We start from the raw sequence: 25,214 nt of genomic DNA on the forward strand, positions 1-25,214 counted from the left end.
AAGTGCAGTTAGTTTGGCTTTTGACAATGTTAAAGAGTTCTCTCGGTCTGTTTTTTGCCAGATCTAGTTGGCTACGGAAGAAAGACGCCTTTTCACTGAAAATGAGTTTTTTGTATGCTTGCCGAGCAGATCTAAGTTGCGCTAGGTGTAAGGTCGAGGGGTTTAGTCTCCAAGACCTTTCTGTTTGTCTGAGTTGACGCCTTTCCTCATTCAGATCCACGTTAAACCAGGGTTTAGATTTGGTTCACCTCAATTGTTTGAGTTTGAGTGGAGCTACTTGGTCTAGAACCTCTGTCATTTTTGAGTTAAAGTGTGTAGTGAGGTCATCGGCCGTTGATGATGAGGGTTGGAGTTGAAGATGGGCATGAATCCTGGATTCAAGTTAGCACGTGTAGCATGAAGAGCAGCTCATATCATGCAAAAGAGCAAATGTCCCAAATTTAATAATATATGGGTGAAGTTTGGCAGTTTATGCTGAAGTATTCAAAATACACCTTGTGTGTTGCCTACACATCTTTACTACATACTTTCTCAGTTATTAAAATATGTTCTACATATCCATCTGTATCTTTTTCTTTAGTAAGATAGGTTGATGTCATTAGTCCAAAATATTTTGTAAAAAAAAGCATTGTGGACAAATGACAAATGTATAAACACCTGCAAATTGTAGATGCACCCAGCAGAATAAGTGTTCACTGCATTCCCAGAACCCTGTGTAAAAATGGGCTTTGGTAGAAAACTATCTAGAATTTTATGAATTTATACTGAATTTCCTTGTATATTTACATAGAAGTTCAGTACACCTCTGACATTTGACTATATGCACAATCTCTCATCAGCTCATTGCCTTCCCTCTTCGAGGGCCTACACAAGACAGGTCCCAACGCATATAACATTGTTTATCCACCTAACTGCTCAAAATCGGCTTTTGAAAAGTTTTAAAGATAAGGTCACGAGAGAGATCTGAAGGAAATCAGTAGATCCGTTCAGTACCACCGCCGACGCAAGAGGAAAACTTACAACTCAAACTAATGATATCCCAACTTGGATGGACATCTTTTGAATTACTGCCATGGTACTTGTGTCTCTATAATTACTTTTTATCTATATTGTCTGGATCGTCCTCACTGTTCATAAAAGGAAGTTTCAGTCCAATTACAACATATGGATCAGGCTGCGGGGGCTTATATTTATCAATTTGATCATGGGCTCGCAACTCTTCTTAATGTCAGGGTGATGGCAATCTCTCTTGCACCCACACAGCCTTCTCTGCTCATCAGCCCTCAACATGTGACATTGTTAATTACACCATCTCAAAATCTAAAGAGAGAAGGAATCGCAACATATTTTAACGAAGTCATACACCCAAAGAACAGCTCAACGATTATCAAGATCGGTCGGGGTAGTTCCTCGTAAGCCAAGAGGTCACCAAAGGTTGAACCAGGTGGCTGGTCATACTACCGCAGGAAGTCCTGAGGGTCAGATCTTGGTATCCTCACACACCTGTTATGGTGTCATGCTTCATCATTGGGCGCTCCGTGTTAGGCCGGCGTTGTAATGCCTGATGGGCCTGGGGACTCTGTCGGAGATCTTTTGATCCGAGGACGCCGTTAGATGAGTGCAAATGAGGGGGCTAACTAACCGTGTAACCTTTTAAGATACAAACACATGCAGCATGTGGGGCAATTTCTATCAGAGTGACATAATTCCGCTGAGCTTTACTCACTCAACTCTGTCCGTTGACCCAGAGCTCACACCTGATCCTTTACAATGAGAACAGTAGAGTCTTGGTATTTCACACCTTGTTCTCAATCTTTGACCTTGCATGCTTCTTCTTTTTCTCTTCTTTTTCTTTCCTATTAAGGTGTCCCTAAACTTGACCGGGACCCTCCATCTTCCCCAAGCAGCATTACTTTGCATCTCTCGAGGTAAGTTACGTTTATGCCAAAACATACATCTAGACACGCTCCACATCATGTGCAAGCCTGTTATCCACTAGATCATGTGAGTGGATTTCATGTATGCGATTGTACTACTATCCACATAGTACATATACGTGTTGCAACCTAGACCTTTTTCACGTTCGTCTGTTGCGCTTTGGACCGTGAGTATTGGTTACCTCACTGTCTGGCCGAGCAGGCCCACATCACCTATTTTAGTGGCCTGTATGACTTCACCGTTGCACCACTATGGTGGACCTATTCCTTGTTTCTAATTACCTGCATGTATTTCTCCACCTTATGTTTCCCTCTCTTTTAGGTGGAACCATACGCTGGCAACCATTTAGGGGTAGGCAGGTGAATATTGTTAGGTCATCCCTTAATAGAAGGGAGACCTGAAGCCCCAGATAGGGGCATTGAATGACTGTTTTTTTGGTCCTGACAAATTGCCGCCCAATCCTTGGGCTGTCAAGGCACGAAACATGTTGACACATCTCACTAGTAGCTATCCTGGTACTTGGAGATCACAAAATAGCACCACTGTTTTTATTCAGTCCTGGTAACTTTTTTTTATAAATAATTGTTTTTAGGACACCAGAGCCTATTATAGCCACCAATCACTTATCTCACTAGTCACACGGTTAGTTAGCCCTCTCATTTGCACTCATCTATACAGCGTCTTCGCATCAAAAGAGCTCTGACAAAAAGCCCCCAGGTCCTTCAGGCATTGCAGCGCTGGTCTGACGCGGAGCGCCCAATGATGAAGCATGACACTGATGGAGCGGGTAGTGCAACATTTTGTATACCCCCCTATTTTGCATATTTATACTAATCAGAATAATCTATTAATTTTAATATTATTAATGTGTTTGCATGAAGTCTAATCAACATTACTAATATACGAAATACACGTGGGATTTGCACTGTGCATGTCTAAAATAATTCGCAATTAACACACGTACGCATACTAATACTAGAAAAAATAGAATATCGCATGATATATGTTGCTTTTGTGACGTTATCGTATGTTGCACCAGATGACATCAATGGGTGAATATGAACTCTTTAAATGTCACCATACGCTAGATAATTTCCAAGCCAGACCTTGATAAGTCAGTTCCCTAAACCACCAGAGTAATCAAAAACCTCACACCAGCAACGATTCAATCCACGGAGCAAATAAAGGAGATCTGTTTTTATCTGCTGTGGAAAGTCCTTGAGAACCTGTGTGTGAGTTGGACACGTTGGGCCCAATTCACAGAACTAACTTAAGACAAAATCCTAAACTTACTACTTTTGGGGCCCGATTCACAGAATAAACTTAAGACAAAATCATAAACTTACTACTTTTGGTATTCACATAATGCACTTACTACTTTTGGTATTCACAGAATGGATTTACGACTACTAACTTTACGTCCGCACTCGGGCTGGAAATTCCGGCCCGGAGGCAGTGCTTCCGGTCTAGAGGCGGGGCTTCCGGTCCGGAGGCGGGGCTTCCGCCCCACAGGCGGAGCTTCCGGCCCAGAGGTGGAGATTTCAGCCATGGCTAAATCTCCACCACCGGCCGGAATCCCCACCTCCGGGCCGGAAGCCCCACCTCTGGGCCGGAAGCCCCGCCTCCGGGCCGGAATTTCCAGCCCGAGTGCGGACGTAAAGTTAGTAGTCGTAAATCCATTCTGTGAATACCAAAAGTAGTAAGTGCATTCTGTGAATACCAAAAGTAGTAAGTGCATTCTGTGAATACCAAAAGTAGTAAGTTTATGTTTTTGTCTTAAGTTTATTCTGTGAATCTGGCCCGTTTTATTTGCCTTTCAACTTCACGATTTTGAAATACATTGTTGTGATATATTCCTACATGAATGATATGTTCTAATGAAATTCATTGTTACTAATTAAGGGTGTGCTATAACTGTATTCTTCAATTGATTATGTGCATGTTCTTGTGACTTGCCTAAAGCATCATGTGGGAGTTGGTGCTACTAGTTATTTTGGCACCCCAACCCTTATACGCTGTTGTACAAACATTCACGCTAATATCATTGAATAATTATACCTGCTTTTCATCTTGAGGTGCAGTTTGTCCCTTTTGGGATTGCTACTACCAATTGTATATATCTGTATTAAGCCAATGGCCGGACATAAGGGAATCCGCAAAACTAATGAATTAATTCGAAGACATTTCTGGTGGCCAAATATGTCAAAAGACATTAAGCAATATGTGGCAGACTGTGGAATCTGTGCTCGGGGAAAATCTAGTAGACAAGCCCCTCAAGGGTTATTACATCCCTTACCTATTCCACCTCATCCTCGGCACACTGTGACAATGGATTTGATCGTAGATTTACCCTCTAGCCAAGGTCTAAAGACCATTTTGGTAATGGTGGATGCTAACACTAAGATGGCCCATTGTGTTGTCCTAAAAGACACTCCCAATGGAAAACAAATGCTCAGAATAGCTCTACAGGCAATTCACCTTTCTTTTTAAACTATGGTAGACATCCACATGCATCCCTCGGTATCAGTCCCAGCAGTTCAGGCGATTGTGAAGCGCTTAGGTAAGATTCATAAGTTAGCAAGACAAAATCTGGCCAAATCCAAGAGTCAAGATAAGTTATGCAGACAAGCACAGAATATTAGAAGTAAATTATCAAACTGGAGATAAGGTATGATTGAGCAAAAGAAACTTGAGGTTGTGTGGTACTGTAAATTTCGGAACCACGTATTTAACATGGTTCTACCATGACGAATTTGGTATCAGCTGACCGAGAATGATTAGGCTACTGTGCACGAGCATTGCGTCCTATTCGAGTGACGAGATCGCCTGAAATCGGAGTTTTCGTCCTGAGACTCGAGTTCCATTTTAGAACGACAGCCATTTTGTGATTGCCCTCACATAGGCCCAGGACTAAGGCCAAGCATGGGTCTGAAGGACACGCACACCTTCGTTGACTTTTCGGTGACCTGGGCAAACTGGCTTCACTGACTGAGGCCAAACCTGTTCGGCCAGTTCCCTTCCCGCGGCCGAACGAGATTAGTATCTGGGTCCAGCATATCACGAAACCTTTTCATCTCACACAAACCGTGCCTAATCTTATACACACCTGTCCCTGTTTCCTTATTTATGACTTGCTTTACGAGGAGGAGGTGCCCGTTTTTATTGGTTGTCCGTCGATATCTGATGAAAGTACTAAGCTTTGCCGGGTAATTGATTAAGGGCTGGACGAACTGAAATATGTGCTTGTCATCATGACTCTGCTTTTTCTTTGTAGTAAGAATATGTGAATGATCAACTGTAAAATAAGGAATATTTGCCTAAAGCATAATATTTTGTATAAAAAGAGAAGGCTGGCTTTTGTTAGCGAGCAGTCTCCTGAGAATATACACCGTGTTGTACTTCTCGGATACCTGTTACTGGCTGCAGCCAATAAATACGATCTTTGACTTCACCAAGAAGACTCTGTGTTTCTGTAGTCTGAAACAGGAAGAACTCGAAGTCTTCGGGTGTGTTCCCTGGCACCGCTGGGTTCTGAAAAACCCAGTACTTCGGTTGAAAGGATGTAGACAATTTCAACCCCATTTCATTGGTCCATATTTAATCGCAAATAGGTTGAGTTCTCTTACTTACAAACTGAAGCTTCCCCCAAAAATAAAGATCCATCCAGCGTTTCATGTCTCCCTGCTAAAGCGAACTTCTTCAGGTTTCCAAGAGAAGACTTCTCCTAAGCCTGTACAAACTGAACAGGGCAAGGAATATGAGGTTAAGAGAATTCTTTATTCCAAGTGGAGTCTTGGTGAATAATTCTGTCTGGTTGACTGGAAAGGAAATGGACCAGAGGAATGATTTTGGGAGCCACAGACTAATGTCCATGCTCCCCGGTTGATCAAGGCTTTTCAGCGGCAGTTCCCACACAAGGCTCGACGTGGAGAACCGCCCTTGCGGATTGGTACTGTCAGGATTCAAAGAAAACATGGTTTTACCCCCCCCCAATAGTGTCAGCATAGTGAGGACGGAATTGCCATAGAGTTCTGTGGTCAAGCATAGAGCATTAAAGATAGCCGCATACACCACTGAACAGGTATGCGGTCCAGTCGTTCAGCCGGAGAGCGCTCAAGAGCAGAGATTGGAGTGAAGTGCGAGCAGCACAACCGCTGTGACTGCGCAGATCACCAAAGAAATTCAGGGAGTTAGTGTCTCACTAGAGAGTCTCCTCAGTTTTTCCTGTTAGAGTAGTATTTATGGAAAGTTTAGTTTGCACGTTGGAAGTACAGGGGAGCTTCTGGCCGTCGGGCTGTCATCTGTACTTACCCGGCACCTCTTTCTAGAGAAATTATTCAAGTTGAAGTATTTGTCAAGTTCAGGCAATATTTACAAATATTTGAAACCCTTCAGTTGACTTCCCCTCCCACTTCCTCAACTTCTTACCAGCCGTTCCTGTGAGAGCTTCGTCGGATGCGGACATGCAACTACCTTAAAAAGAAAAGGAAATAACTTGAGTCAAAATGTTGTTAGAGTCTAATTTACTTGTTATTTAATACTCATATCATTATTGAATTGTCATTGTTATTGTCAAGAGACTACCTGGAGCATTCAGTACCCAATTTAGTATTTGGTTCTATGCACTCTGCTGAGTCCTGTCCTGAGGCTAATATTCATCTGTCCTACAGGGCATACACAGGTTATCAAATTATTCAAAAAACACCTATAAGATATTGTGAAGAGAAACTACGCCCGTCCTCTCAAGGGGCATGTGTAGAGGTTTAATAGTTAGAAAGACATGAATTGCTAGTCAGTCAGGGCATAGTATTCAATGTTAAATGCTGCCTTTTCTTTCAGGGTGCTATTGTACTTCAGAAAAGAAAATACTTCTGGAAGAACATTGTGCCTTCTAGAGGAGAGACAAGGCAGACTCATCTGTTATTTTGTATTTTATCCACTTCCCCCTTCCCCCTTTAAATCCTGTAAATATCAGTGGGGGTTGAGGAGACACCCAGAAGTGGAAATGGCACTCAGCTTCGTTCTGCTCCCGTGATTTCTTGGGAACTACAGATCGCTCTGACACCTTGTCTGAAGAAGGTCCTAGAGAGGATGATAAAGGCCCCACAATGAAGCCATTCAAACTGGTGAAATACAAAAAGCCCTGCAGCAAACTCAAACTAAATGGCAAATATTATAAAAACATTCCCATAGTCCCGAGAAACACGACTGGGATGACGCCTCTCCTCCCTGTTATTTGAGCTGTGAATGGAGCATTTGGTTGCCAGGATTTTCAAACCCAAAACATTAGGGGTGTGAGAGTGGGGGAATAGTTTTGATTTTTGCTGATATCATCTTTTACTTCACAACTAACCCTGGGGCATCCTTACTAGCTTTATAGTTGAAACTCAATCAATTCAAAGAAACATAAAGGTACTGTTGGACTTGGCCCTTTTTGCATCCCTAAACTTTTTTTGCCTTTCTTCTAGCCTTTTTTCTGACATGTTCTTGGTGGTTTTAGGACTCTGGGCACTGCTGTCCAGTGTAAAGTGCGTGTGCTCTCTGTGTTAAATATGGTAAGATTGGTCTACACCTGTTTGGCATATTTAATTTACCTGTCAGTCCCTTGTAAAGTGGTATCTCATATACCCAGGGCTGGTAAATTAAATGCTACTGGTGGGCTTGGCGCGCTGATTGCGCCACCCACCAAAGTAGCTTTTAAACCTATCTCAGGCCTCTGCCATTGCGGGGCCTGTGCGCGAAGTGTGACTGCCGCTGTGACGTGGCACCTAAAGTGTGTGCCATGTCTGTGACACCCCTTTTTCCTGCCGTCAGTCCCCCCTAAGGTAGGCCGTAGCTAGCTCTATGAGCAGGGTGCATTGTAGGTAAAAGATAGGACATGTACCTTAAGTGTGTGAGATGTCCTGGTAGTGACAAACAGCCATTCTGGTTTCTCACTACTATGGGGCTGCCCTCCCATAGGAAGGCATTGGGGATTCCCTGATAAGTGTTTCAGTGGGAATTCCTGTTTGGAGAGGAGCAGCGTGGTCAAATTTAGTGTATTTGGAATGGTAATATGCTGCACAATGGTGTGCGCAGATTTATTATAACTATTTTAGAAATGACACTTTTAGAAGTTGGCATTTCTGTGTGCTATGTGTCTACCTGACGGATGTGAATTGCATGTTTGGATTTTGAGTAACAGGGGCAGGGAGGTATGTGTGGCTCCAGGAGGGGCAGAGTGAGTCAGCACTAGGCTGAATAGGACATCTACATTTGAAGTAGTTGTCCCTGGTTCCTGAATAGGTCTGTGCCTAGCCTGTACAATGCTGGCTCCACCCCCTGTGGTCTGTCTGATTACTGTGCCCCCACCTGACAAAGGGGAAGAGGAGCTGGTAAACAAAGTGCTCCAATTCCCCCATAAACCAGTTTTAGCTGGTTCCCCCAAGCCTCTGCCAGGGCAGTCAAAGGAATGGGTAATATAAATATAGGGGCTGTGACCCCATGAAGGGGTGCTGTTCCTGTACTTGCTGGGGCTTGCTGCTGCTGGGGGCCCAGGAGAAACCGCCATGAGGGCTTGCCTCCCTGCTGGAGGGCCCTGTGTGCTGGCCTCCCTGGGCCCAGCTGTGCCCCTTGATCTTTGAACATCCAGCGACTCGTGAGCGCTCTAAACTTTATTTGCAAGCAGAAGCAAGGAACTGGCATCTGCAGTGCTGTGCTGCGTGATGATCTAGAGGGAATCTCGGCGTAGAGATTCCCCCGAGCTGCTGGGAGACGGGGGGAGCCCACCCCGCATTTTGTGCTTACTTGCGGGAGCCCACCCCGCTTATGTGCTCATTTTGAGCAGCAGGTGCCCACCCAGCATTTTGCACAATCGAGCGGGAGCCTACCCTGCTTTATGTATATTTAAACTATGGGTGCCCACCCCACATTTGTTGTTGTTTGCGGGTGCCCACCCCGCTTCCGTGATTATATTGAAGGCGGGTGCCCACCCCGCATTGCGGCTGATACAGGAGCCGCCGGCCCTACCCTGAAGCCAGGCAGAGTCTGCCTGATTGTGGGCAGAGCTTAGAAGCCATCCAGGCGGAGCAGGGAGAGGAAGTCCCACACACCACAGGAGCCGTCTGGAGCCTCGTGGGCTACCCTCTGAAGTCCCATGTCCCAGGAGAGGGACCGGGTGAAAGGAAAAGCGATGGGGGAGCCTCGCGGGCTCCTCAGGCTGCCAAGACCGAGGGAGTCTGGAGAAGACCGGAGGAGCAGAGTCTCCAAGTAGAGCCCAGGTGAGAGGGGCTCAGTGTTGCGCCCTGTTGGTGCCTTTCAGAGCACATTGCCGGTGCCTGTTTGTTCTGAGCGGACCTGCGGGAGAGCGGGCTGCTCCAACGTTGGGGGCAATTTTGTTTAGAGAGCCCCAGAGCGGGTCCCAGAGTGCAGCTGCCCAATTTTCTGCACAGCTGCACCGCACCAGCATGGGCAGCTGTAAAAGTGGGCATATTTGTTGATAAAGTCCCAGTGGGGACCCAGAGGGCACAGTGAGTGCCAGCGCCTACAGTTATTTTCACAGCTGCACGGCAATTAGCGGCAGCTGCAACGTTTAGGCCAGAGCATTTTTAGGAGGCACAGTGGGGACCCAGGAGACACAGTGGTGCCAGCGCAACTGCACACTTTGATTCTGCTGCATTGGCAGCCCAGCCCTGACATTTTTGACATAGGGCGTTTGAGCTCTAGAGAAGGCCAGTTGGCCAGGGGGTCAGTGTTAGGTTGGTAGGGCTCCAGGCCTAAATGTAATTTATGTGGTGCCTATGATAAATGTGATTTATGCACCCTGATTTATGTCTCTAATGTGACTTATGCTTTTGAGGTTATTGCATAATGTGTTTATGCTTATGAGGTTGGTGCATAACATGTTTTATGCCTGATGTGATGCTGATTGTATAATATGATTTATGTTGCAGGATATAATGCTGAGTATAGTGTTTTGCCAGTAGTTACTGGTTGTGTTCTACATTTACTATTTGTGCTTTGTGATGGTTCTGACAGTGGCCCAACTGGCCCTGTCATGTGTATATATTCCCCTATAAATATTGCCTGGTGCCAGTTGGCACAGTGTATATTGTGTGATTACTATTCTCATGTGTTTTGGATAACACAAAGGCTATTATTATATATAACCTTGTGTGGAGTTTCTTTTGTGGTGTGCCGACTGTGTTGCTGCTGTTTGTGTGTTGCGCAAACGCTTTACACATTGCCTCTGGGATAAGCATGACTGCTCGTGCCAAGCTACCAAGGGGGTGAGCAGGGGTTATCTTTGGCGTGTAACTTCCTTTCCCTAACTAGAATGGTGGTATCTGCCTAGCTTTGGCGCAAGCCTTAGCCAACCCGAAATCCCATTTCTAACAGGTACGAAGTAATTATACAAAATGATAGGGATTGGGCATTGCAGACCCTAATAAAACGATTCATAGCTACCTAACCTGTGTGGGCTTTGCGTAGTTCGCAGCAGATATAAATGACTTAGCTCTTAAGCTTCCCATAGAAATCAAAAACTATTTATGAGTGTAACTTCCCACCTCTCTTGCAGATATTATTCAGGGATATGTACTGCTGGGCTAAACTAGATATATCATAGAAGGGTAGGATGACAAGCCTCAAAATGAACTTGATGCCCCATCTTCTTTGCCTAGCCAAGACTTTGCCCTTCCACTTCCCAAAGATAACACTGGCCCTGAAATAAAGAAATATAGGATTTTGTATTGAGGAATAGGTCACCCATATTTGCCAGAACATCCTTGATGTACACACCAGTGGAGGGTGGTTTGGAATTCCCAGGCATAGCCACATGCATTGGGGCTTCACAGCTGCGCCCAGCATGAGGCTGGAACTAAGATCCTGAGAACAATCCCTGGGAGCAGGTAGAGCAAGAAGTTTCCAGATTCCCCCTCTGTCATCTATTGTTGCTTTCCCAAAGACCAGTCCACGTGTAAGATCCTTCTGAGAGCAACCTTAAACCTTATAGTTTACTGGTGCCAAGTGACGAGTTTAAAAAGGGTCCTCTTTCTATCCATCCACTAACTCCAGTGGTCTGCAATGTACATTTTTCAGGGGCCTTCGTGGCCCTGGTTTCCACAACTTTAATCAAGGCAACCCTCCTCTCCTGTTGACATCTCTTTGAGGATGGTATTCTCATGCCCTGAGTTAGCTTGAAGGAGAGATTCAATCTGAATAGAGAGATGAACAGTCTTTACATGTGACTAATAACAGAGATGCAAAGGAAAAGACGGTGAAAGGCATTACTTGGATTTACCGATATATCCAAATATAAATATGTGGTAAAATAGGAGAGGCATTTAGAGACAGAGATCACTGAAGAGATGTCATGAGTATTCTAGAAAACACTTATAAGTAAATGAATAGATGGCATTTCACAGCTACTAGATTAAAGGCAATCTTTGGTGGTTCAGATGTTTGCAGGAAGGGCTGTGGCGACAGAGGAACATTGCTTTGCATCTGATGGGCTTGCATACACATTTAGGTAGCCTGGAGAGAAATATGAATGCATATTAAGGAAATAACTGACCTTGCTTTGCCACCTCAGCCCTTGTTTCTGCTATTGGGAGGGCCAGTGGAGAACAGTTTATTTACTTTAGCTCACCTCCCACTTGCTTCTAGTAGCATGATGAGGTATTGCACAAAGGTGGACAGCTGCCCACACTTCCTCAGATCAACATATGGTGGGGTAAAGTATGGTTTCACAAAGGAAAAGCTTTTGGCTGTTGTGCATGACAGAATTTGTAAGTCTGATACGGCATTGGCCCTAATTGAAGCCCACATCATAAGATATCAAAAACTTGATGGCATCCTAGCGGTAATGTCAGTGATTTGGTGTCACTTTCGATTATCTGAGCTTTCACCAGATGGCGGTGATGATGGGACATTTGCTGAGTTGCAATCGTTGACAAAAGAGACCCTGGCTCCAGGAACGCATCTACTTTAGACAACATATGAGCTCATAAATTGAGCTAAATGAATAACAGACAAAGATCCTCCTGTGATGGTGAAGATGTTCTATCCATGGAAATGTTCAACATATCACACTGAAAGATGTATCTGTATTATCCGTTTATCTGTATGTTTCACAAAATCTAAAATAAAGTTTTTATTAAAAAAAACTTGAGCCTGATGAAGGATCTACATGGAATGTTTGAGTGGAAACGGCATTTACAACATGGACTGAGCCACACATGCTGTTTCAACGCAAGCCGAACAACGCTTGCCTGTAGCACGCATATGTCTTAACCACACATATGTGTGGTTAAGACAGTAAACGGTCTAGATGTGGAGATGGCAGGGTAGAGGAACAAAAAGGATCAGGTGAGGAAGCTCCTGAAAGCGGCCTGGTAAATGGGGATGGGGGTAGCTTCTAGGGCTGGGGATGGTTTTAGGGCTCAGGGCGGGGTGTCTGTGTATTTTTTAGGGCTCTGAACTAGGTTTTAGGGCTCAGGATAGGGTGGAAAGGGGCAGTTTTTAGGGCAGAGGGGCAGTTTTAGGGCTCAGGGAAAGGGGGCTGGGGTTGAGGTAATTTTTCGGTAGGGGGCCAGGTTTTAGGGATCAGGGCGGGGGTGTCAGGGTAGTTTTAGGGCTGGGGTCGGAATGCATTTGGTAAAGAGATTGCTTGCATATTTACTCACTCAATGTCACACCATCTTCGATTGCAGAAACGGGATCTAAATAAAGAGCATATGATAAGAATTAGAATGTTATACTAACTGTTGGCCAATATTAAAACAATATTCTAATTAAATATACCTACAGCGAACGAAAAGGGGGAAGCATGCAGGTGTTTATTCCATACAGTTATATCAGCACAGGGCACAATGGCAGACATCCAAATACAATTAGTCGTTGTAAAATAATTTTAAAAAGCTGTTCGTAACTACTGAATTGCAGATCCCACTAGAATGTAAAACTCTATCATTAGTCCATGTACTCTGAAGTATTCTCACTTCCATCAGGAAAACTTTGAGCAGTGTGCAATACCAAGAATGTACCCAGTACTGTGTTGTTTATAATGTGCAAAGCTCTCTAGCTGGTGAAGTGTGCCTCCAGAATGTCAAGACCTGTCCACCTTAAATCCTGCTTTCAGATCGATTGTCCTTGCAGACACCTGGTCACCTAACACATTCACTGATCGAAGGTCGGACAACGCCCCTTCACGTTTTTCACAGCACAAGCTTCCCTTATCGATAACGGACTTTTAAAAAGTCATTGAAATCCAGGCTTATTCCCTTTAACTAGTTCTTGGGGCACACTTATAGCTCCTCGACTGGCCCTTAGAGCCAGGATACCCTTCTGGTGTTTGGATAACACAAAGGCTATTATTATATATAACCTTGTGTGGAGGTTCTTTTGTGGTGTGCCTACTGTGTTGCTGCTGTTTGTGTATTGCGCAAACGCGTTACACATTGCCTCTGGGATAAGCATGACTCCTCGTGCCAAGCTACCAAGGGGGTGAGCAGGGGTTATCTTTGGCGTGTAACTTCCTTTCCCCAACTAGAATTGTGGTATCTGCCTGGCTTTGGCGCAAGCCTTAGCGAACCCGAAATCCCATTTCTAACAGGTACGAAGTAATTATACAAAATGATAGGGATTGGGCATTGCAGACCCTCATAAAACGATTCATAGCTACCTAACCTGTGTGGGCTTTGCGTAGTTCGCAGCAGATATAAATGACTTAGCTCTTAAGCTTCCCATAGAAATCAAAATCTTTTTATGAGTGTAATTTCCCACCTCTCTTGCAGATATTATTCAGGGATATGTACTGCTGGGCTAAACTAGATATATCACAGAAGGGTAGGATGATAAGCCTCAAAATGAACTTGATGCCCCATCTTCTTTGCCTAGCCAAGACTTTGCCCTTCCACTTCCCGAAGATAACACTGGCCCTGAAATAAAGAAATATAGGATTTTGTATTGAGGAATAGGTCACCCATATTTGCCAGAACATCCTTGATGCACACACCAGTGGAGGGTGGTTTGGACTTCCCAGACATAGCCACATGCATTGGGGCTTCACAGCTGCGCCCAGCATGCGGCTGGAACTACGATCCTGAGAACAATCCCTGGAAGCAGGTAGAGCAAGAAGTTTCCAGATTCCCCCTCTGTCATCTATTGTTGCTTTCCCAAAGACCAGTCCTCGTGTAAGATCCTTCTGAGAGCAACCTCAAACCTTATAGTTTACTGGTGCCAAGTGACGAGTTTAAAAAGGGTCCTCTTTCTATCCATCCACTAACTCCAGTGGTCTGCAATGTACATTTTTCAGGGGCCTTCGTGGCCCTGGTTTCCACAACTTTAATCAAGGCAACCCTCCTCTCCTGTTGACATCTCTTTGAGGATGGTATTCTCATGCCCTGAGTTAGCTTGAAGGAGAGATTCAATCTGAATAGAGAGATGAACAGTCTTTACATGTGACTAATAACAGAGATGCAAAGGAAAAGACGGTGAAAGGCATTACTTGGATTTACCGATATATCCAAATATAAATATGTGGTAAAATAGGAGAGGCATTTAGAGACAGAGATCACTGAAGAGATGTCATGAGTATTCTAGAAAACACTTATAAGTAAATGAATAGATGGCATTTCACAGATACTAGATTAAAGGCAATCTTTGGTGGTTCAGATGTTTGCAGGAAGGGCTGTGGCGACAGAGGAACATTGCTTTGCGTCTGATGGGCTTGCATACACATTTAGGTAGCCTGGAGAGAAATATGAATGCATATTAAGGAAATAACTGACCTTGCTTTGCCACCTCAGCCCTTGTTTCTGCTATTGGGAGGGCCAGTGGCGAACAGTTTATTTACTTTAGCTCACCTCCCACTTGCTTTTAGTAGCATGATGAGGTATTGCACAAAGGTGGACAGCTGCCCACACTTCCTCAGATCAACATATGGTGGGGTAAAGTATGGTTTCACAAAGGAAAAGCTTTTGGCTGTTGTGCATGACAGAGTGTGTAAGTCTGAAAAGGCATTGGCCCTAATTGAAGCCCACATCATAAGATATCAAAAACTTTAATGGCATCCTAGCGGTAATGTCAGTGATTTGGTGTCACTTTCGATTATCTGAGCTTTCACCAGATGGCGGTGATGATGGGACATTTGCTGAGTTGCAATCGTTGACAAAAGAGACCCTGGCTCCAGGAACTCATCTACTTTAGACAACATATGAGCTCATAAATTGAGCTAAATGAATAACAGACAAAGATCCTCCTGTGATGGTGAAGATGTTCTATCCATGGAAATGTTCAACATATCACACTGAAAGATGTATCTGTATTATCCGTTTATCTGTCTGTTCCACAAAATCTAAAATAAAGTTTTTATTAAAAAAAACTTGAGCCTGATGAAGGATCTACATGGAATGTTTGAGTGGAAACGGCATTTACAACATGGACTGAGCCACACATGCTGTTTCAACGCAAGCCGAACAACGCTTGCCTGTAGCACGCATATGTCTTAACCACACATATGTGTGGTTAAGGCAGTAAACGGTCTAGATGTGGAGATGGCAGGGTAGAGGAACAAAAAGGATCAGGTGAGGAAGCTCCTGAAAGCGGCCTGGTAAATGGGGATGGGGGTAGCTTCTAGGGCTGGGGATGGTTTTAGGGCTCAGGGCGGGGTGTCTGTGTATTTTTTAGGGCTCTGAACTAGGTTTTAGGGCTCAGGATAGGGTGTAAAGGGGCAGTTTTTAGGGCAGAGGGGCAGTTTTAGGGCTCAGGGAAAGGGGGCTGGGGTTGAGGTAATTTTTCGGTAGGGGGCCAGGTTTTAGGGATCAGGGCGGGGGTGTCAGGGTAGTTTTAGGGCTGGGGTCAGAATGCATTTGGTAAAGAGATTGCGTGCATATTTACTCACTCAATGTCACACCATCTTCGATTGCAGAAACGGGATCTAAATAAAGAGCATATGATAAGAATTAGAATGTTATACTAACTGTTGGCCAATATTAAAACAATATTCTAATTAAATATACCTACAGCGAACGAAAAGGGGGAAGCATGCAGGTGTTTATTCCATACAGTTATATCAGCACAGGGCACAATGGCAGACATCCAAATACAATTAGTCGTTGTAAAATAATTTTCAAAAGCTGTTCGTAACTACTGAATTGCAGATCCCACTAGAATGTAAAACTCTATCATTAGTCCATGTACTCTGAAGTATTCTCACTTCCATCAGGAAAACTTTGAGCAGTGTGCAATACCAAGAATGTACCCAGTACTGTGTTGTTTATAATGTGCAAAGCTCTCTAGCTGGTGAAGTGTGCCTCCAGAATGTCAAGACTTGTCCACCTTGAATCCTGCTTTCAGATCGATTGTCCTTGCAGATACCTGGTCACCTAACACATTCACTGATCGAAGGTCGGACAACGCCCCTTCCCTTTTTTCACAGCACAAGCTTCCCTTATCGATAACGGACTTTTAAAAAGTCATTGAACTCCAGGCTTATTCCCTTTAACTAGTTCTTGGGGCACACTTATAGCTCCTCGACTGGCCCTTAGAGCCAGGATACCCTTCTGGTGTTTGGATAACACAAAGGCTATTATTATATATAACCTTGTGTGGAGGTTCTTTTGTGGTGTGCCTACTGTGTTGCTGCTGTTTGTGTATTGCGCAAACGCTTTACACATTGCCTCTGGGATAAGCATGACTCCTCGTGCCAAGCTACCAAGGGGGTGAGCAGGGGTTATCTTTGGCGTGTAACTTCCTTTCCCTAACTAGAATGGTGGTATCTGCCTGGCTTTGGCGCAAGCCTTAGCCAACCCGAAATCCCATTTCTAACAGGTACGAAGTAATTATACAAAATGATAGGGATTGGGCATTGCAGACCCTCATAAAACGATTCATAGCTACCTAACCTGTGTGGGCTTTGCGTAGTTCGCAGCAGATATAAATGACTTAGCTCTTAAGCTTCCCATAGAAATCAAAATCTTTTTATGAGTGTAATTTCCCACCTCTCTTGCAGATATTATTCAGGGATATGTACTGCTGGGCTAAACTAGATATATCACAGAAGGGTAGGATGATAAGCCTCAAAATGAACTTGATGCCCCATCTTCTTTGCCTAGCCAAGACTTTGCCCTTCCCCTTCCCGAAGATAACACTGGCCCTGAAATAAAGAAATATAGGATTTTGTATTGAGGAATAGGTCACCCATATTTGCCAGAACATCCTTGATGCACACACCAGTGGAGGGTGGTTCGGACTTCCCAGGCATAGCCACATGCATTGGGGCTTCACAGCTGCGCCCAGCATGCGGCTGGAACTACGATCCTGAGAACAATCCCTGGAAGCAGGTAGAGCAAGAAGTTTCCAGATTCCCCCTCTGTCATCTATTGTTGCTTTCCCAAAGACCAGTCCACGTGTAAGATCCTTCTGAGAGCAACCTCAAACCTTATAGTTTACTGGTGCCAAGTGATGAGTTTAAAAAGGGTCCTCTTTCTATCCATCCACTAACTCCAGTGGTCTGCAATGTACATTTTTCAGGGGCCTTAGTGGCCCTGGTTTCCACAACTTTAATCAAGGCAACCCTCCTCTCCTGTTGACATCTCTTTGAGGATGGTATTCTCATGTCCTGAGTTAGCTTGAAGGAGAGATTCAATCTGAATAGAGAGATGAACAGTCTTTACATGTGACTAATAACAGAGATGCAAAGGAAAAGACGGTGAAAGGCATTACTTGGATTTACCGATATATCCAAATATAAATATGTGGTAAAATAGGAGAGGCATTTAGAGACAGAGATCACTGAAGAGATGTCATGAGTATTCTAGAAAACTCTTATAAGTAAATGAATAGATGGCATTTCACTGCTACTAGATTAAAGGCAATCTTTGGTGGTTCAGATGTTTGCAGGAAGGGCTGTGGCGACAGAGGAACATTGCTTTGCGTCTGATGGGCTTGCATACACATTTAGGTAGCCTGGAGAGAAATATGAATGCATATTAAGGAAATAACTGACCTTGCTTTGCCACCTCAGCCCTTGTTTCTGCTATTGGGAGGGCCAGTGGAGAACAGTTTATTTACTTTAGCTCACCTCCCACTTGCTTCTAGTAGCATGATGAGGTATTGCACAAAGGTGGACAGCTGCCCACACTTCCTCAGATCAACATATGGTGGGGTAAAGTATGGTTTCACAAAGGAAAAGCTTTTGGCTGTTGTGCATGACAGAGTGTGTAAGTCTGAAAAGGCATTGGCCCTAATTGAAGCCCACATCATAAGATATCAAAAACTTTAATGGCATCCTAGCGGTAATGTCAGTGATTTGGTGTCACTTTCGATTATCTGAGCTTTCACCAGATGGCGGTGATGATGGGACATTTGCTGAGTTGCAATCGTTGACAAAAGAGACCCTGGCTCCAGGAACTCATCTACTTTAGACAACATATGAGCTCATAAATTGAGCTAAATGAATAACAGACAAAGATCCTCCTGTGATGGTGAAGATGTTCTATCCATGGAAATGTTCAACATATCACACTGAAAGATGTATCTGTATTATCCGTTTCTCTGTCTGTTCCGCAAAATATAAAATAAAGTTTTTATTAAAAAAAACTTGAGCCTGATGAAGGATCTACATGGAATGTTTGAGTGGAAACGGCATTTACAACATGGACTGAGCCACACATGCTGTTTCAACGCAAGCCGAACAACGCTTGCCTGTAGCACGCATATGTCTTAACCACACATATGTGTGGTTAAGGCAGTAAACGGTCTAGATGTGGAGATGGCGGGGTAGAGGAACAAAAAGGATCAGGTGAGGAAGCTCCTGGAAGCGGCCTGGTAAATGGGGATGGAGGTAGCTTTTAGGGCTGGGGACGGTTTTAGGGCTCAGGGCGGTGTGTCTGCGTATTTTTTAGGGCTCTGAACTAGGTTTTAGGGCTCAGGATAGGGTGGAAAGGGTCGGTTTTTAGGGCAGAGGGTCAGTTTTAGGGCTCAGGGAAAGGGGGTTGGGGTTGAGGTAATTTTTCTGCAGGGTGCCAGGTTTTAGGAATCAGGGCGGGGGTGTCAGGGTAGTTTTAAGGCTGGGGTCGGAATGCATTTGGTAAAGAGTTGGCTTGCATATTTACTCACTCAATGTCACACCATCTTCCATTGCAGAAACAGGATCTAAATAAAGAGCATATGATAAGAATTAGAATGTTATACTAACTGTTGGCCAATCTTAAAACAATATTTTAATTAAATATACCTACAGCGAACGAAAAGGGGGAAGCATGCAGGTGTTTATTCCATACAGTTATATCAGCACAGGGCACAATGGCAGACATCCAGATACAATTAGTCGTTGTAAAATAATTTTAAAAAGCTGTTCGTAACTACTGAATTGTAGATCCCACTAGAATGTAAAACTCTATCATTAGTCCATGTACTCTGAAGTATTCTCACTTCCATCAGGAAAACTTTGAGCAGTGGGCAATACCAAGAATGTACCCAGTACTGTGTTGTTTATAATGTGCAAAGCTCTCTAGCTGGTGCAGTGTGCCTCCAGAATGTCAAAACCTAACACATTCACTGATCGAAGGTCGGACAACGCCCCTTCACGTTTTTCACAGCACAAGCTTCCCTTATCGATAACGGACTTTTAAAAAGTCATTGAAATCCAGGCTTATTCCCTTTAACTAGTTCTTGGGGCACACTTATAGCTCCTCGGCTGGCCCTTAGAGCCAGGATACTCTTCTGGGTGACTAAGCAAACTCTGTGGCACGGTTTGGTACCAAGCATTATGGTACGAGATGAGATATAAGATATGATATCATATACAATATGGTACATGAGATGATACATAAGATACGATTCAATACATGTTACAACATGATATCATATGGTTAACCCGGGCCTTACGGTCAGTATCATTGATTCAATATAATGGGTTGCTTAGTTCCTCCTTGTGACCAAGAGAAAGGAATAAGAGGACTTTTATTCATTTGTCAGGATGTTCAGAGGCCTCAAGGCTAATGCCCAGGAATAATGGTCTGACTTGGCTGGACTACGGAAGTGAAGATGTAAGCATCAAAGGTGACGCGCAGGGTCGTTACCTTTATTAAGGAAGGCCATGGAGCGCAGGCCGGCTACAGGACCCACGAACGGATCGCTGAGTAAAAGTACCATAGTCTTGGTCACAAACACAAGATGCAGGTTGGGCTGGTGTCAGTTATGCAGTTGAACAGATGCCTTGATTTTCTCCACACGTTGATGGTGATGCGCCAGTTTACAAAGAAGAGTGTCGGTTTCGCGATGCATTGATTTCATACCTGATGTGCCAGGCTTCTCCTCGCTTGTTGAAGGGATGTGTAGATCGTCCTTCAGTAATGGCGGCGATGCAGCGGTGGATGGGGTGGTTCCGGTGACGCTGCTTAGTCCTAAGTGTGAAGCACCAATTCTGCTGCCGCTTCAGCAGAAATGCATCAATTGTGCTCATTGCAGCAGAAGATGTGTGAATTTTACTGGAGAAACACCTGGGTTCACTCCCAATGACCCAGGCACAAAATCAGGATGAATTACTTTGATGTCCCTGAGTCTTTGGAGAACAGGAGGCTAGTCAGCTAGCCCTTGGAGACATTCTGAGACACTCATAAGGAGTAAGCAGGCAACAGAGAGCACATCAAGGCAGCAGTCTTCCAGAGCAGCAGTTCTGCAAGCAGCACTCATCAGCACAGCAATCCTTCTTCTTGTCAAAGTGGAGTTTAAGTCCAGAAGTGTACTGAGCTGATAGGGTGTGGTAAAATGCTCAGATTCCTAAAGCCAACAAAAAAATCAGCAAAAGAGAAAGTAAGCAGGCAAAAAGTCTGGGGTAAGACCACCCTATGGAGGCCAGGTCTAACACGTGTCCCCCCAGTTGAAAGTGGGGACAGCTACCCAACCTCCTGGGAGTTATCACTAAGGCGGAAGAATCTGGAAAGTTCATCAGCACTGGTGTTGTCAACCCCAAGTCTGTGTTACACCATAAAGTCCATTCTATGTAGGGAGATGGATCACCTCTGGATTCTCAACTAAGGGTGGGCGTAGTTCGCGAAGTAGCACTTCGCGAAGCTACGCAAAGTGAAGTTCGCACTACGCGAGCTACGCGTAGCACTTCGCGAACTGCGTAGTAACATGTTCGCACTGTGCAAGATGTTGTTTTCAATGATTGCACAGTGCGGACAAGCAACCGGCACTGTGCAATCATTGAAAATGGCATCTTGCACAGTGCGAGCTGTAGTTTTCTGCTGCTCGAGTAGATTTTTACTCGAGCGGCAGCTTTCTCAACGCGAACTGGTAGTTTCTCATCGCGAGCGGTCGCGAGCATACGCGACCCCTCGCAATGAGAAACCTGACCTCCTCGCGTTGGGAATCTCGCCGGGAGGTTTATTTTCCATGCTCGCGATCGCGAACAAGGAAAAAGTCTTGCCAGGATGTCATTTTGCTTGCTCGCGGTCGCCAACTTGACGTTGAGGACCGCGAGCAAGCAAAAAATGACCGCAGCACTACGCAACACTACGCTATGCGTGTTCGCACTGTGCTACGTGCAGTTCGCGTAGTGCGAAGTAGCGCGAACTTCGCAAACTACGCGAGCGTAGCGTAGTGCTTCGCCCAGGCCTATTCTCAACCCTCATTTGCATTAGCCACCTGGTGTGCCTGTGACATATATGAACCCATAAGTTAGTCCCAAACAGGTTTTGTCTCATCTTCAGAACCCAGACAACAGCAAAGACTTTCAATAGCCCTCCACCTTTGTTCCCTAGCAAGTAACGTCCTAGAGATGAATGCAACAGGTTGGTTTAGGCCATTTTAATTTAGCCATGTTCTGAGGCATCTATTTGAGAAATTAAATCCTTGGAGAAGTCAGGGGCCTTGAGCAAAAGCGATGTGTAAATGGCCTTCTTCAGGGAGTTAAATGCCTTTCGGTATGCCTCTGTCCAAATCACATTACTGGGCTGCTTCATCGAAGTCAGCTCTGTCAAGGGGGAAACAATGGTGCCATATCCCTTGACAAATCTTCTCTTTCCTCAGTCTGGATTTTGCTGGGTTCCCAAGCAATGTTTGTCTCTATCTTGACCTGGAGGGGATGTATCTTACACCACCCCATCAGGTGTCCAAAGTACACCACAAATCCCTGCCCTACTAGGTACTTACTGGCCTTGACATACATGTCTGCCTGTTGAAGAGCCTGATGATTTTCCTGAAGGTGAAAAAGGTGGTCCTTCCAGCTGCTACTGAAGACAGATGTGTCATCCATGTAAGCAACCCTGAAAGCCACAATCCAGGATAAGACCTAGTTCACCAACCTTCGGAAGGTGGCAGGGGCATTCTCGAAGCCAAAGAGAAATGTGTGAAAATGATAATGGCCCTTTAGAGTGGATAAGGCTGCCCTCTCCTTGGCTCTATCAGTTATGGCAACTTGCAAGTATCTTGAAGTAAGATCAAAGGTACTCAGGCACTAGACAGCTCCCAACTGATCACAGCTCTCAACCAATCAATCAGCTTATCAGCCCGGGGAATGGGATGAGCATCAGTCTTAGTGACAGAATTGGGCCCCTATAGTCTACATAGTACCGGAGTTCAGGTGAAGCGCCCGATGGGGCAGCTTTTGTTGCTAGCACCACATGGCTGGACCAGGGACTACTGGAGGGTTCTATCACCCCCATCTCTAGAATCTTAGAAACCTTATCTTTGATGCTGGGCCTCACCTTGTCAGACAACCTGCAAGATTTATTTGTGACACAGAGGCTGTCTCCTTTGTCCAGATCATGGGTACAGAGCTGGGTAGTTCCAGGAGTGAGTGAAACAGAGAGGCAAACTGCCCCAGCAACTTGTGACAGTATGTCTGCTGTTCAGAAGTATGAGTAGTGGAGAGGATCACACCTTCCACTAGCCCATCCTTCTCCATGGAGGCCAAGAGATTAGGGAAGGATCACTCTCCTCTTCATCTCCTCCATCAGTCACCAGCAGCAGGGTGATTTCAGACACTCAAAGTGTGGTTCAAGACAGTTGATATGAAGTACCCTCTAGGGGTGACTAGAGGTCTTGAGATCCACCAGGTATACGACCTCACCCTTCCTCTCAACTATCTCATAGAGCCCGGTCTACTGGTCTTGAAGGGCATTGGGCTCCCAGGGTTTCACTTTTTGGCTAGAATTCCACAGGGGTAGCCATTTGGTCATACCACTGCTTCATCTCTTCCTGGTTGGCATCTAAGTTGTCAGAAGCTTGTCCACAACTTGGGCATGTGGCTTCTAAATGCCAGCATGTAGCTTACTACATCCAGGGGCACTTTCCTGGGAGCTTGCTCCCACCCTTCATTCACCAGACTCAGAGGCCCCCTTACAGGATGACCATACAGATGTTCAAAGGGGCTAAATGTAACCTTCTTCTGTGATACCTCTCTGTAAGTAAAAAGAAAGCATGGCAAGAGGACATCACACTTACACCTCCGGACCTTGGGCAGGCCCATGATCATGTCTTTGAGGGTCTTAATGAACCTTTCCACAAGTCCATTGGTTTGTGGATGGCAGGGAGTGGAAAACGTATAAGTTACCCCTCGCTCCTTACACATTGACTGCATATAACCAGACATGAAGTTTGTGCCCCTGTTAGACACCACTTCCTTGGGGAAACCAAGTCTGGTAAAAACCCCAATTAAAGCCTTAGCCACTGTAGGTGCAGTTGGAGCCCTCAGAGGTATGGCCTCTGTGTACCTTGTGGCATGATCCACCAGCACTAGGAAAAACCTGCAGCCAGCAGCTATCTGGGGATCAACAATCACTGATGCCCACCCTCTCAAAGGGTGTGCCAAAGACAGGCAAGGGATGAAATGGGGCTTTCAGTCTCTGCCCTGTCTTCCCGCTGTCTTGGCAGGTCAAGCAAGTCCTACACTATCCGTCAGAGGAAATCATCATCCCACGCCACTAAAAGTGGGGGACAAGCCTTGTCCTGGTAATGATGTCCTGCCAGAGGTATTTCATGAGCCAGCTACAGTAGGAAGGGCCTGTAGCATTGGTAGACCACCAAGGACCTTGTTGCCCCATGCACAGCTGCCATAGGCTCAATGTAAGGAGGTTGTTCTCCTAATAAAAGTTGAGATTGCCAGAGGCATCACCTACTACCTGGGCTTTGGCCTGTTGCCTCATGTCCTCCAGGGTTGGGCACTCTCTCGGTGCCTTACAGAACTCCTCCTTTGTGGGTCCTCCTACTTGCCATCCAGCAAGTTCAGTCAGGTTACCAAGGGAGACAATATCCTCGACAGTGGGCTCCAGGGTGTCCTCCTCAGGCGCCCCAACCACCACAGCTGGGAGACATTCAGGGACTGGTTTCCAACACCCCCTGCCCTTCCTCATTTGACAGCTGTCTGGACTATTGTTCTATGCTCCAGACATTCTTGACTTCCAGGTTGTGTGTTCAAAATCATTGCGCAACAAGCAATCCACAGGCATAGCAGGGTTCACAGCAACGTTGAGAAGACCTGGCACCCCCCTACTACTCAAATGGAACAAGGGCCACTGGCTAGTGACCCTCCCTGTTGTCAGGAACCACAACCTGGTGGAATGCATTGGTTATGACTTGGCCACCAGCTGACTCCTAACCATACTCCTCTGTCCCTCAGACCCTCAACACCTTGCTAATTGGTGGAACCATATCCATGTCACCCAGGGACAATTGGGTAAACTCTCTGAGTTCCCCCCACTTACTGGGACAAACTCCTTCTCAAGCACTATACTCGCCACCCCTGGTGTCATTCCTGCAGTGGGAGGTGGTGCCCTTTTTAGCATTTGGAATCCCACTTGTTGTTCCTATACTCAAAACACTCATAGCATATGGAAGATTTTGTCCAACTCTTGTCAGGGAATCTCTTTTTTGGTGGCCAGATTGGAAATGAGACCCTTTCCCCATTGAAGTATTTTGGGGGCCTGCAGACGACTCTTCCCCCCTCCTTCTGTTGGGAACCCTAATCACCTTTTGGGAGTCACCACAACCTGAAATGGTGCTAGTTGACCTGATTGAACAGATATAGAGGCACCTCATAAAGCATCTAGCTCTGCACTCCTCTGCATTTCAGCTGGATGTTGGGGTGGAACTGCCTTTAAGTGCAGCAACATCCCCATTGTTCCTATACTTTACTGTTTCGTGTTGTCTCTGCTAAATTCCTTATGTTAAGTTATGTTAGGTGGATTTGTAGACAGTTGTTTGGAGGGAGTGGTATTGGTGTCTGAGGTGTTACAGGTGAAATTTCAATGGGTGCAGGAGAAAGGTCCTACAGTGGAGCTGGTGGA

General features: G+C 45.2%; 1 protein-coding gene across 2 annotated transcripts in view; it reads right to left on the reverse strand.

The window, feature by feature from the left end:
* LOC146829969 (GTPase IMAP family member 9-like) overlaps positions 1-25,214 on the reverse strand; it is a 54,851-nt gene that overhangs the window by 13,838 nt on the left and 15,799 nt on the right. For both annotated transcript variants that reach the window (XM_085604222.1, XM_085604223.1), the window contains exons 3-6: positions 19,039-19,074; positions 15,821-15,856; positions 12,603-12,638; positions 6,367-6,411 (exon numbers count right to left, since the gene is read on the reverse strand). In XM_085604222.1, the coding sequence (XP_085460348.1) occupies positions 6,367-6,411; positions 12,603-12,638; positions 15,821-15,856; positions 19,039-19,060 (139 nt within the window). In that variant the 5' untranslated portion in view covers positions 19,061-19,074. The remainder of the gene's footprint in view (positions 1-6,366; positions 6,412-12,602; positions 12,639-15,820; positions 15,857-19,038; positions 19,075-25,214) is intronic.

Source organism: Triturus cristatus, chromosome 5_1, assembly GCF_964204655.1.
Source record: "Triturus cristatus chromosome 5_1, aTriCri1.1, whole genome shotgun sequence".
Lineage (NCBI taxonomy): Eukaryota > Metazoa > Chordata > Amphibia > Caudata > Salamandridae > Triturus > Triturus cristatus.